The sequence below is a fragment of the Trachemys scripta genome, chromosome 1, assembly GCF_013100865.1.
Source record: "Trachemys scripta elegans isolate TJP31775 chromosome 1, CAS_Tse_1.0, whole genome shotgun sequence".
NCBI lineage: Eukaryota > Metazoa > Chordata > Testudines > Emydidae > Trachemys > Trachemys scripta.
The window spans coordinates 240563699-240577391 of record NC_048298.1 but is presented as its reverse complement, the minus strand read 5'-3'; the positions used below and the strand labels follow the sequence as shown (position 1 = coordinate 240577391).

The 13693-nt window shown below is 41.6% G+C and overlaps 1 protein-coding gene across 3 annotated transcripts in view; it reads right to left on the bottom strand.

Annotated features, from left to right (window-relative positions):
* Positions 1 to 2292: 2292 nt before the first annotated feature.
* CARS2 (cysteinyl-tRNA synthetase 2, mitochondrial) overlaps positions 2293 to 13693 on the bottom strand; it is a 48745-nt gene continuing 37344 nt past the window's right edge. For all 3 annotated transcript variants that reach the window (XM_034758158.1, XM_034758159.1, XM_034758160.1), the window contains 5 exons: positions 12017 to 12155; positions 10048 to 10171; positions 7639 to 7737; positions 5596 to 5859; positions 2293 to 2500 (listed from right to left, as the gene is read on the bottom strand). In XM_034758158.1, the coding sequence (XP_034614049.1) occupies positions 2426 to 2500; positions 5596 to 5859; positions 7639 to 7737; positions 10048 to 10171; positions 12017 to 12155 (701 nt within the window). In that variant the 3' untranslated portion in view covers positions 2293 to 2425. The remainder of the gene's footprint in view (positions 2501 to 5595; positions 5860 to 7638; positions 7738 to 10047; positions 10172 to 12016; positions 12156 to 13693) is intronic.

Here is a 13693-nt window from a genome sequence, read left to right as displayed (position 1 = left end):
GGTTATCTGATATGGAAAAAATCAGAAGTTTAAGAATTAGGCTTGTTCTATGCCTGTGAAATGTTAAAGCTTAAGGGCAAGAGAATATTTACCTCCCCCACCTCACTTTTCCCTCTAGGCCCTGCCCACACTTTGCCACTGTGGCTGGTTCAGCAAATGGGTGTGGTGAAGCTGGTTGCAAGCACAGGCTAAGTAGAGATAAGGGAGGGTTTCCAGCAGTAGAATACATTGAGACTAGCTCCATAGAAAAGTTCCTAGTTGTCTTTTAGTAAGTGGAAGCCCTTCCCACCCTTTTACCTAACCCATTCTTGAAGTGAGAGCTCGTTTCTTTACAGGTTAAAGAAGAACTCAGAGCAACAGTCTACATCTTTTAAATGCTTGTTTTCATGGTGTCTACTGTTAATTGTAACTTTCTATTCCTGAGCTGGAGGTGGTTATGGGGAATCTCATTGGAAGAGACTGAGGTCCTGCTCCTATTTCAAGTTATGCAAGTACAGACCTTTTTTTCCTTGTCTACAGTGGGGAAAGAGTGTGTTCTTAATAGGCCCTATGTCAGTGCAAGTGCTGCAGCACCTTCTCTGAGACTTTGCACAGGTCTGCACTAGCAGATTAGGCTATAAAGCAGTTTAATATTTTAGAATAGTGTAGCTGAATTTTAAACACTTTTTAGAAGAAGCCAGTCCTTAGTTTCTAAATTGCTTATGTTCCTTTTCCCATTAGGATGCTGGCTTCTCTGCCCTCACAAACAACAAACTGTTCTGTAAGATCGGCGCTTTCAAAATGTCAGCTGCAATTCAACTTTTTATACTGCTGTGCTGAGGAAAATGCAAGTCGTTTCCTTTTTAAAGGAAGCACCTGTAGTTCATCTTTGCCATGACCTGGAATGCCATGGGAGACTACAGATGGCCTAAGTGGCTTACTTATTTATATACTTTAATAGCAGTGTTTTATGGAGGTTTAAATAATGTAGAAGCCAGAGTACTATAAGTGGGGCAAAATTCAAAAGCAACTTAAATTTCCCTCTCCCCTTGACTAAGTCACTTAAAGCACTTCTGATAATTTTACCAAAAACCATAGGAGTAGTAACCTTGCCAATAGCAGTAGCACTAGCACCTGCTGTAACAGCACCAGATGCTGTCCTGGGGCATCCACTCAAAGAGGGAAGTTGAGAGGGGGAAAAAAAGCTGTTGGAGAAAAGTCTAGGTGCTGAGCTAGCAGATGAACTGGAGCCTGGGTAGGAGGTCAGGTGCTAAAAGAACAGGATAATAAAAGTAGGGGAGCGGAAAGAAGAAAAATAGAAAAGGTTTCAGCCTAGGAGAAGCAGAAAAAAATAAACATGGCTCCATGAGCACACACTCCTGGTGAACAGAAGTAGAGGGAAATAAAATCTACACTATAACAGTACCAAGGGGACAGTAAACAAAGGAAATAAACAACTCTTGGATGAAAACAGTAAATGAGGGACCCACCCACAAAGGGTACATGAACAGGAGACTGACTGACTGAAGAAATACAGTTCAAAGGTGCCTAATGGATACGTGAGGGCCCACTAGGTGAAAAAGGTACAGCCCAAGGACCAGCAGCTGCAAGGAGCTCTTCCTTTGGAAGAGAAACAAAGAACAGGACATGGAGCTGGACTTACAGCCAAGAAGAGGAAAAGTTGATTGTTCTCTTAAGTGACACAGTATAAGTGCTTTTGATAACGTGTTTGGTATCTGCACAGACGAGTAGCATGTACAAGCTCAAAGGTTAACGTGTTGGTAGCCTATAGTTTATTATTATGATTGGAAGAGACTGAGGCACTGCTCCTACGTCAAGTTATGCAAGAACAGACCTTTTTGTCCTTGTCTGCAGTGGGGGAAAATTGTGTTCTTACGTTGTATTTTTTTTTTTTTTATGCTCATGGTACAATTTGGGGGTTTTCCCTTAAGTTCTAAAAAAATTAGTCCTTTTTGTCTTGGTTGCCTCTACCTCTCCTCAGTAAGCCTAGCTCAGTCACTACATAGGCTGGCTCCAGTGGAGTGGGCATGAATAATCAGCAGGAGCAAAGGGAATTTCTGAGCGGCACTCTGTTCTGAATACCTGTAGAACATGTACTTATTTAAAATATGCAAACCTGGCTCATAAGCTAATTACTTGGATTATAGATCCCATTTTTACAGCTGTTCAGTTGTGTTAATTGCTGCATTACTTGAACAAAACCACCTCTGTTACTACCAGCTTATTTCACAATACATGCAGAAAAAGATCAATGACTTAAAGGGAAAAAGCAAGTTGCGGCAAGCAGAGAGGTATTTAAGTTAACACTATTTATTAATAGACAAGTTTCTGCAGGGTTCCTTTTTGAAATTTTGATTAGGAACAACTAAATTATTTCCCAAAGCATTCACCAACATGATCAGTCCAATCATATTCCTGTGCTATATCAGCTGCCGGTTTCAGGTCTTTGCTCTTCTCTTCGTTGATCCACCACTTCCCACGTAGAAGTAGCACCTCTGTCCTGTAAGAATAAATAAGTGGGTCAAACCCAGTAATTTTTTTGATTACACACACTACTTTGAACCTGGTTAAATTATTTAAATCCCGAGAACCATAACACATGCCTGAAGTAGCCTAAGTGAACCTGAAACATTCTGTATTAAACTCAAACAGCAAAAATGCTGATTACATTTAAAAAAACAAGTAGGTACTCGATTATTAGCTGTATTTCCAAGCTTCAATAGCATTGCTATTGATCAAGTTAAAAAAAAAAAAGTGGTCCTATCTTTTCACAGAAAATATCTTTAATTACTTTGGGTTAAGAGGCAAAGACTAAACAATTTTTCAAAATGATAGTTACATTATGGGGGGGGAAGTGGACACTCAGTTTAGTTTAAATTAATTAATATGGCATTGACATGAGAAAAATATTGCAATTTCAGTTCTGAAACATTGCTGAGACCATATTGTGTGATGGGAGAAGTATATTGGATTAGGTGATGAAGATACTGTAATGCCTATTGTTTTAAAAAACAATAGTGTGTACCTTCTCACACTAAAGTCATCAGAATAGGTTTTCATGTTTATAACTTTTGCAGAAATAAAACAAAATAGGCCTCCTTTATGACCCCTAAATGAGAATAAACTGCCTCGTACATTTTGAGCTCTTTAAACTTTAAAAGAATGACACTTTATTAAAAATATTCAACCTTGTATTATCTTAGTATGATAGTCCAACCAGTCATTTCTGCCTCCTATTATTACCTAGCCATTCGATTCAGTTTATTTCCCAAAACTGCAAAGTGCCTCTGAAGAGTTCAACAGGCCAGTAATGGAATTTTCAGATCTACCGAGTTTGACTGGTAGTCATAAGGGATATTTAAAGTAGTATGCAGAATTAAATACATATAGAACAGAAAATCAGAGTTTGATACATGAGCAGATTAAACATAGCAATAGGTTATTTAATTGTCAGCATGAACTGTTAGTCAAAAGAATTCAGTTCTATTAAACCTGAAATAAGTTTTTTACAGACTTAGAGAAAAGTGAAGTACATGCAAGAGTTACTGGATAATCTTACAAACAGATTAATTAAAAGTTACATTATTTAAAAAACTGAGTATCAGCAAGACGAGTGAGACACTGGACGAAATCCGTACCTTCAGTATCTGAACCAATAAAGGGACAAATCCTTTTGTAACATATTATGTAAATCAGATTGAGGATAAATTTTTAAAGAAGTTTGAATATTTTGATAGTTGGAGAAAAGGACTTTAGTGATTTAATGGAGGCTAAATTCAAATTAATAAAGACAAACTAACTTATTAGCATTCTAAGACTTCGAATTTGGAATTTTCCTGGCTCCTCTTTAGTGCAGGTACTACCAAGATTGTTTTTTTTAAGTGGTTACATTTGACAGATTCCAAATAGTTCTTACATTCTTAATTTAAAAAGACAGCAGGAAGATGTCTCACTTTATAACCACGGCTGTCTCTACACGAGGCTTTTTTGTCAGTAATTTCCCACCACGGGTCCCAATAAAAGTGCTGGTGTAAATAGGATTCAGGTGGCCACCAGCATCTTTTCTACAGCAACGTTCCTGCTGTTGCTGAAACAATGGGATATTTTTGGCACAAAAAAGTGCAGGCAAGGCCATACAACGAATAATTTGTGGTAAGACTTTGTCAATACAGCTCTGAGAAGTTTAAATGGAAACAAGTAAAATAGCATAAAGTGTCTGACCAAATCGATCATCTGTTTTAGACTCTAGTTTCTTAAATAGAAGTTCATCTGTGTCACTGCTAGTGCCAGTTCTAAGTGATGAGCCTCAAAAGTGAATTGACTCAGTTTTGCAGGGGATTTCTGACTGTAGCACGGATCTGAATACTTGTGCTACAATTACAGGGCTGAAGCGTTTAAAAGGACAGTAAGGCAAGAGGAATGGGAGGAGCAGTAGTGGATTGAGGGAGATTATGTAAAGTCTTGAAGGTGAGACGGCGCCTCTTGAAATGATGGAAGAAGAGAATGAGCCAATTAAGGTGTTTTTTTAAGGGGGGATATGGCTGGAGAAAGGGGAAGGAAAAATAATTCAACGGTGGCATTAGGGATAGACTAGAGGCACAGAGAAGGGCTAGAAAAGAAGGTGGCTACAAGCACTTGGGACAGTGCAGAAGGAATGGAGCTATTTAAGTGAGAGGACTGAGGTTGCTTTTCACAATGACTTCTGGGGGGAAAGCCCCACCTTCCTATCCAAAACCAAAGTTAACGAAGAGCATGAAAGATCAGTGCAAACAGTGTCCCCGCTTCTTGTCAAGCCCACTCCAAATTGCTACCATTCTACATCATAACCATTGCTGGCCCTTGTTTAATCCAACCAAAAGGCCAGATGGGGATTTCAGAAATGGCAGAGGATGTTTTAACAGTTAAATAATACGCTCTCAGTAATTACAGAAGAAGCCATAGCTACCATAGAGAGGTGGGGGGAGAATATAAAGCTAACCGATTGATCGTACATGACCACTTCATTTCTACCCACTACTAGTCCAAATGCACGCAGCGCAGAGCACAGTACTGGGAGATGCTGACAAAGGGTGTGAAAAGGGCAAAAAAAACCTGTTGTCTGACACTGAAGAAAGTCCAGAGAAGAGCAACAAAAATGATTAAGGTCTAGAAAACATGACCTGTGAGGAAAGATTTAAAAAATTGGGTTTGTTTAGCCTGGAAAAGAAAAGACAGAGGGGACATGATAATTTTCAAGTACATAAAAGATTGTTACAAGGAGGAGGGAGAAAAATTATTGTTCTTAACCTCTGAGGATAGGACAAGAAGCAATGGGCTTAAATTGCAGTGAGGGTGGTTGAGGTTGGACATTAGGAGAAACTTCCTAACTGTCAGGGTGGTTAAGCACTGGAATAAACTGCCTAGGGAGGTTGTGGAATCTCCATCATTGGAGATTTTTAAGAGCAGGTTAGACAAACAGCTATTAGGAATGGTCTAGATAATACTTAGTCCTGCCACAAGTATAGGGGACTGGACTAGATGACCTCTCGAGGTCCCTTCCAGTCATACGATTCTATGAATTACTAAATGAGTTGCAAAGACAATATTTTCTCAAACCTTTACGTTGATTCCAAATGCAGCAAGGTCTCGCCGCAGGTTGTCACAAGCCTGCAGAAGGGGTTCTCGCTCCAGCAATAGCTGCCGTCTTGTCTCTTTCTCTTCCTGTTTTGTTTCCTTTGCTAGAATGGTACCTTCTTCCACCTGCGCCGCTGCTGTTGCTCCAGGCATAGCAAGAGCATAATTCCGCACCTTGACACGGAAGCTCACTAGTTCATCAATCACACTGGAAAGCGTAGCTGAATTTTTGTTTTCTGGAACAACCTATAAATCAAAAGCAGCAGCATTAAAATACTGCATCAGAAAATGAGTTAAGCAGTATTCATTCAACAGAATAAATTCTGAAGTAAGGCCTTGTCTACATGCAAGGCATGTGTACATTGCAATCAGGAGTCTGATTATAGCACAGGCTGGCATACCTCCACCAGCTTTTATCAAGCTAACACAGTTAAAACCAGTAGCGTTGTTGCAGTGATGCAGCCTCTACAAGCTGCCAAGGACCCTGGGAACATACTTGTATTACATGTTCATGTCATCATGTCTTCACTGGTATTTTGAACTGTACAATCTCAATTAAAGCTGGAGCAGGTAATGCTAGTCCAGGCTGCAATCACACTTCTGCTTGCAGTGCAGGCAAAGTTGTACGGCTTTAGCTATACTTGAGCCAGTTATAGTGGTGTAACTGTGCTTATGCTAGTGTAACTTATTCCGGTACAGGAAGGGGAATGAGCTATACTGTTGTGAGGCACCTTTGCACCAGCATCTTATCCATTTCCAAATCCCTCCTTAAGACTTGACCTTCAGATGTCCACAGAAACTTCCAACATCCAACAATGACTAGGCAGGTGGCAAACAGACAACTACTCCGAGCTTGTCTAAACCGGGAAGTCATTCCAGAATAGCTATTCCTGATTAACTCCATCTGTGGATGCTTTTATTCCGAATTAATTTAATCCACTTCCAAAGGGAATGGATCTGGCATGTTTGTAATAGATCCAAACAAACTGTCATCCCTTTATCAAGGCATCATTTCCATTCAATTACAACAAACTCTCTTCCAGAGAAACCAGGCACAGAGTTCTCAGTGTTCTAATCCTACCCCACACCAACATCTTCAGCACCACCTGAAAGCCCGAGAGAACCCATACAGTATGCAAAAGTTCAGAAAAGCGTATATCTAGCTAGGTACAAAGGGCACAGAATGCAGATGAACATGATTCCCCCAAATACAGCATGTCACCAAAAAACACAACAAATGCATAAAGCAAATGTGTGGACTCATAGCCAGCTCCTAACATACACAGCTGATCAGAAGCCAAATACATCAGAAGCTGCTCTAACTAACACGGTAATACAAAGGAACCACCTCAATTTATGGCTGAAAAGTTACTGCTTTTAAAAGGCTTGTGTGTGTATATACTATAAATAAATAGATGTTTGTTTGAATCCATAAAAAATTATGATATGGATTTGCTACCTGACAAGAGGAAATTTGCTCCTTGTTTAGAATTGAATAGCATCTGCAAATTTTAGGACCTACAGAAAACAAGCCTGGAAAAGCTCTCTCAGCTCCTGTCCCATTTATTTTTTAAATATATAGTATTGGATTATTGCCTTTGGCTTTTAGTGTCTCTCCGCATAGCACTGGCGTTTCACTGGTTTCCTTTTCCTCCCCATTTCTACCTTAGCCAGTACTGAAGGACCTCAGTCACAAACATATTCTTGTTTCCACCGCACCAATGCCGCAATAGAAGAGGCACAGGAATATTCAAGAGCAGAATTCAGCCCATACTTTGTTCTATACTGTTAAGCTGTGTTTAATTTTCCTTCTCTTTTAAACCACACAATTTACATCTGTATCAGTGCAGATGCTTCCCTCGGCGTTTCTGCATCAGTTACAACAATCTGAACCACCAGTTTTACCTAGTTTGTGCTTATATTTTTGTGAAATGTTCTGTAAGATGTAATGCTGCTGCTGCTATTGTTTGTATTATAACAACAATATAGTAACACCTATGATAGATCTTTAGAGCGGTTTCATACCTGTCTGTCTCCAAGAGATATTCCAACAGTGTTAAAGAAGTCCTCTATATAGGAAAGCATGGTTCCATACACAACAGGGCTTCTAGGAGATCCACCTTCCTGTTACAAATCACAAAAACAAAGCTGGCTGACCAATACAGTTTATTGCAGGCCTCAAGCTGCCAATATATCGTTTGAAGTCTATGGCCTTGACTACCTGGGAAAATTTTTACCAATTATGCTAGTAAAATCCACCCATGTGGAGAATTATTCTGGTAGAAGAGTGGGATTTTTTTCAGTTTCACTTATGTCATTTGGGAAGGCTTTTAAGTTAAATCATAGACACTCCTATACTGGAATAAGAGTGTCCACGCCAGGGACTCATAACTATCGCATTTTAAATTCCTGCTTTAGGTTATTAAAAATAACCCACACACCCTTTTCCATGTAGACAAGGCCTATGAGCATGAAGAAAAATGAAAACTAAATTAACAGCTGAAGGTTTTTCAGGTTAATTAATTACATCAACTGCTTCAAACGTCACCTTTTGTCATGCTGAGTTAGGCACCGTGAAGGCCATTTTCAGACACCCTGGCAGTATTTGGCTGCAAGACAGTGGTGGTCGCCCGAGGAATAGCATTTGTAAACATGGATGCAGGCACATTTTCTCCTTTTATATTTACCCAACATGAACTCAACATTCAAAATTAACATGGCAAGAACAGGAGAAAAGATTTATGGGGACTAAGGCTGGCTAGCAAAAGGCAACGACAAAATATTAAGTTGGAGACCGGTGTGTAGTGAGGTGCATCAAAATGAGGTATTTGGTGAGGTTTTATTTAACATCTTCATTAATGACTGGAATAAGCCATAAATAGCGTGAAATTTGCAAAGGACAGTAAACTGGAAGGAGCTAGAACCAGCAGCCAGGGGAAAAAATACAAATGGATCAAGAGCGATTAGGAACATGGGGAAAAAAAGCTGCAGTGAAAGGCAGGTGGTGTCCAGGCTCCAGCAGCAAGATACTACACTGCTAAAAAGACCAGTGTTGATGTTGGAGGCACTGCTTGGGCATACAGGGAGCCGTGTAGGATACATCCCTTAAGGTTCTGGCATGTAAGGACACTCTACTCGCCTAAATCGGTGCCTCAATGCTGCTGCTTATATCCGGGCTAGGAGGACATGCAGGGTATGTGCTACTCTGCATGTTGCCGTAACAACTGTAGACGTACCTTCAGAGGAAAAAACCCAACTCACCGATACTCCGTAGGAGACAAAACATGGAAAATAGTAATGTTCAAAGAGATGCACAGAGCAGTCAAGTGTAACTGCCCCTGGAATAGTGCATCCAATTCTGGGCATGATGTTACCAGAAAGACTGTTTCTGAATTTCCTTTAATTATCAATTGAAATGATCCAAAGGGTGACGGGGGCTTGTTTTGTTTGAATTCAAACAGATGGGTTATCCAGGACTTAAACTACAAATTGGACTGACTCAGGGATTTGCTCAGAGGCTCAGAGAAGAACTCTATAAAGAAAGGGAAAGACTGCGACTAAGTCCAGACCTCAGAGACTGGTGCTGCTACAGGACTACAAGGAGACAGGGTTTAAAAAATAAAATCTGAAAATGAGTTATTACTATATTCAACCTCGCCCGTCTCAACCCCAGTAAAAACCAACTGCGAACGCCATGAGACTGGTAATTAAGCAGTCAGGGACAATGAAGCAGAGAGGTTAAGTATCTGATCCAAGGCCAAAGATAGCATCTTTGCCAAAATTAGGATCAGAACCCAGGAGTCCATAGGGCTGTGCTTTTACTTTATTTCTACCCTTGAACTCTGGCAATCAGCCACCCAAAGCCTCCTCTGCTTCAGCATCAGGTTTTAACTGGGGCCTCAAATTGCCAATGTATGATCTAAAGTGTAGCTGGAGCCTTGGGGGGCAGTTTGAGACCACATTTATGATTTGCCGATAGCAGAGGCAACTGGTGAAGGGTGAATAAAACAGGTGCTGTGTTAACCGCCATTGCCACCCCATGCGCTTGGAAGTCCTAGTCATAACAATGACTTTTTTACAAAATCAATCAATCCCCAGTCCACTCTTTATCGGTATTATGGGGGTAGAAAGCAGGTATGCGCAACAACCATTAAAGCCTGTGGCACATGACAACACCCTCAGGAGTCTTTCAAAAGTCTTCCCTATGAATACAAGGCAGCAGGAGAGAAACGTGCTTTGGACACAGTGAAGCATAAAACAATAGCACGGAATTCTAGAGATGCAGTCTGGACAAATGTGTGTCTTTAAGGTCAACAATTTGTAGAGCTTTGTTTCTGCTGGTCTGTTGTGTGAACAATAAACTAATCTGTCTGAATTAAACAGTAGGACTGTAGACAGCTGTCATTTTCTGATCTCTCTATCCTAATGGGTTACCTTAGTAACAGCCTTAAGCTGTCTGTTGCCATGGTGAATGAGGTCCATAATTGCAGCAACAGCCCTGGAGGTGTCAAAGTCATCTGCAAATGCAGCCTTTACATTTGCTTTTGTGTTGGCTAGGCTGAAAAAAGAAAAGGTAAGGATGGACAAGTTGCCAGCAGAGTACTGAATTCATCTACTATCAGCCAGAGGGAGTCATCTAAATGACATTGTCATTTTGTTCTACGGTGACCAGATGTCCCGATTTTATAGGGACAGTCCCGATTTTCTGGTCTTTTTCTTATATAGGCTCCTATTACCCCCCACCTCCATCCCGATTTTTCACACTGGCAGTACGGTCACCCTGTTTTGTTCCTAGCTATACCATAATGGGCAATGCTACAGCACTCAGAAGAGAAGAAATTTTTCAGTGCAAAAGGGGAAAGCTATGTCTATCCAAAACTGAACTGTTACATCCACTCAGGAAATACAACATCATAATTCACAGTTGTCAACGGCTACATGAACAATGTTTGGCCATTCAGCTGTTATCATTGGGAAACTCATTTATAATTTTAAAAACTAACAAGTTTGCTTGGTTGGGTTTTTTTAGCAGTCCATCTTTCACACTAACTGTGGGTCTGTCTGCAGGAGCCAAGTCGCATGTGGCATCGCAAAGCGTTGCAAAAGAGCGGACTTGGAGTCAGCAAGGCGCTTTGGTGCAGCACTGCATGCCGCATCAGAGGACACAGGTTCTGGAGCAAGCTCTCTTTTCTAATTTCCGGCACTAGTGGGACTCGAACACCGCATCTGTGCAATACCTGGCTCAGAGGGAAAGGCCTGAAGGCCCTTTGTTACAGAGAAGCTTCAGAGTGTCAATTTGGGAGGTGCTCTTGCCCTCTCCTCCCCAGTGGAAGAATCAATGCTACCAGTGCATTTATTAGTAAAAGGGGATAAATGGCAACTTGTAAACAGTGTGTGGCTGTCAATGGCCTCCTCTCCTACACTGCTTATCAACCTTCTGTTCATTCCCACTGATCTCAGTACGTCATTTGACATGAAAGATTGCACCACAGCCTTCTTGAGAGCCTCAAACGTTATGCTGGCATCTCTGGCTCCCTTCTAACTCTGTTTTGCTCCTCCCTTTGTAATAATTCTGTGTCTGGTGGCAATTGCTCATGAGATGATAGACCAGGGATCGGCAATCTTTGGCACGCGGCCTGTCAGGGAAAGCCGCTGGCGGGCCGGGCCGGTTTGTTTACCTGCAGCATCCGCAGGTTTAGCCAATCACAGCTCCCACTGGCCGTGGTTCACCGTTCCAGGCCAATGGGGGCTGCGGGAAGCAGCGGCCAGCACATCCCTTGGCCCACGCCGCTTCCCATAGGCGCCATTGGCCTGGAACAGTGAACCGCGGCTAGTGGGAGCTGCAATCGGCCAAACCTGCGGACGCTGCAGGTAAACAAACCGTCCCAGCCCGCTAGTGGCTTTCCCTGATGGGCCGCGTGCCAAAGGTTGCCGATCCCTGTGATAGCAAAATCACTCTCTATGTCTTCAGGGTCATGCCCCACCCAGCTGTGATCTCATTCTTCCCTATACCACTTTTTTTCTGGCCCTCTCCACGTCCCACTCTCTCCTCTCCTCCATGTCAGAACTCATTTGAGAGGTTATGTCAGTCAAGAGGAGCAAAGGAACGTAGGTAATGTAGGTACACTACATACACACCATGTATCAGAGTACAGTAGACTATGCAAAAGTGCATCAGCTAAAGGAAGAAAGGGGGAAAAAGCAATCGGAAAGTGAAAAGGAAGAGGATGTTGCTTCTCACTCTCCCGCTTTATCTTGACCAGATGGATTTTTGTACAGTTTTTTAATGACATGCAATGTGGCACAGAGTTCAACCCCTCATAATCAATCAGGAGTTCACCAATTACCCTTCATATAATCAGAATCTTCAAGTGATACAATATATATATATATTTGCACTCACATCTCCCACAGTACATCTTCCTTAATGGGGTCACACACCAGCTGTCCTTTCATATAAGCATTTGCATCACTAATAAAAGAAGAGATGGCCTGAAGGAGGTTCTTTGCGTCATTCATGCTGTCATCACCAAATTCTATTGCTAAGAAAATAAAAAATTCATTTAGATGTTATGCTACAGAAGATACTGTGCAACGTATAGCGGAAACAGGGTCATGAGAAAATATTACAAGAAATACGAGTTCTTTACTATTTATCTGTCACAGCAAAAGTTTTGTTAAATTACCTACAAACTTAACTAAAGGCATTAATCTTTAGGCATATTAGGTTTTATGGTTCTAAAACAATCCAGTAATTAAAAATGGCACAGCACATATTTATAGAAAGCAAATACAATGACCCAAAGATTATTGAGAAAAACCTATCTGAAGCAGAATCTGATATTTTACAATTGTCTTTCATGTACTGAATCTTTCCATCTAGTACACCGCTTCTCGAAGTTGGGCCACCGCTTGTTCAGGGAAAGCCCCTGACGGGCTTTATAAGTGAGTTATATACTTAATTTTTTGGTGGTAATTACACATATGGCTAGTTGAACTATTTTGGGGTGCCTATTAAATCAGTGCTTCTCAAAGCCAGTCTGCCGCTTGTGTAGGGAAAGCCCCTGGCGGGCCGGGCTGGTTTGTTTACCTGTCGCGTCCGCAGGTTCGGCCGATCGCGGCTCCCACTGGTTGTGGTTCGCCGTTCAAGGCCAATGGGGGCTGTGGGAAGTGGCGCGGGTTGAGGGACGTGCTGGCCGCCCTTCCCGCAGCCCCCATTGGCCTGGGACGGCGAACCGCGGCCAGTGGGAGCCACGATCGGCCGAACCTGCGAACCTGCGGACGCGACAGGTAAACAAACCAGCCCGGCCCGCCAGGGGCTTTCCCTACACAAGCGGCAGACTGATCTAATAGGCACCCCAAAATAGTTCAACTAGCCATATGTGTAATTACCACCAAAAAATTAAGTATATAACTCACTTATAAAAATCAAGAATAAATTATCACATCTCCTGATGTGTAATGCAAAATACTTACCTGTTTTTAAAGAGGCATACATATTTTATGTTTAATAAACCGTAACAACATCTTCAGTCCATCATACCAATGTGTTGCATGGAGCTTGGTATTGCACTAAGAGGGATTCTAGTTTTAGCCTATGTGAAAGCTCTGCAATTAAAGGCAGGGCTTACTAATAAATATTTGCTTCAGATAGAAAACAAAAAATCTGCTCAGGTTTGAACCACAGTTTCTGAAATAGTGCTGAGAACAATCCACCTTTGGCTACACCTGCAAATAAACCATGGACAGCACCAGTCCATCTGCACCCACCACTGACATCAGCGGATCATCTTCCTAAATTACACAAAGTTATACATATTTTAACTTACACTGCAATACTGGAGCCAAATTCAGCTCTCGTGTAAGTGGGCGCTACTCACATTGAGTTATGGCCACTGGAAGTTGTGCCCACCAACATCAGGGCTGAATTTAAACTTAATCCTCTAGAGAATCAAGTCAGAGTACGGTACACAGCCTTTACATACCCACTGAACATAAGTAGGGCCCTATCAATTTCACGGCTGTGAAAAATGTGTCACGGACCATGAAATAAACCCTTCCCAGTAAAATCCGATGTCCC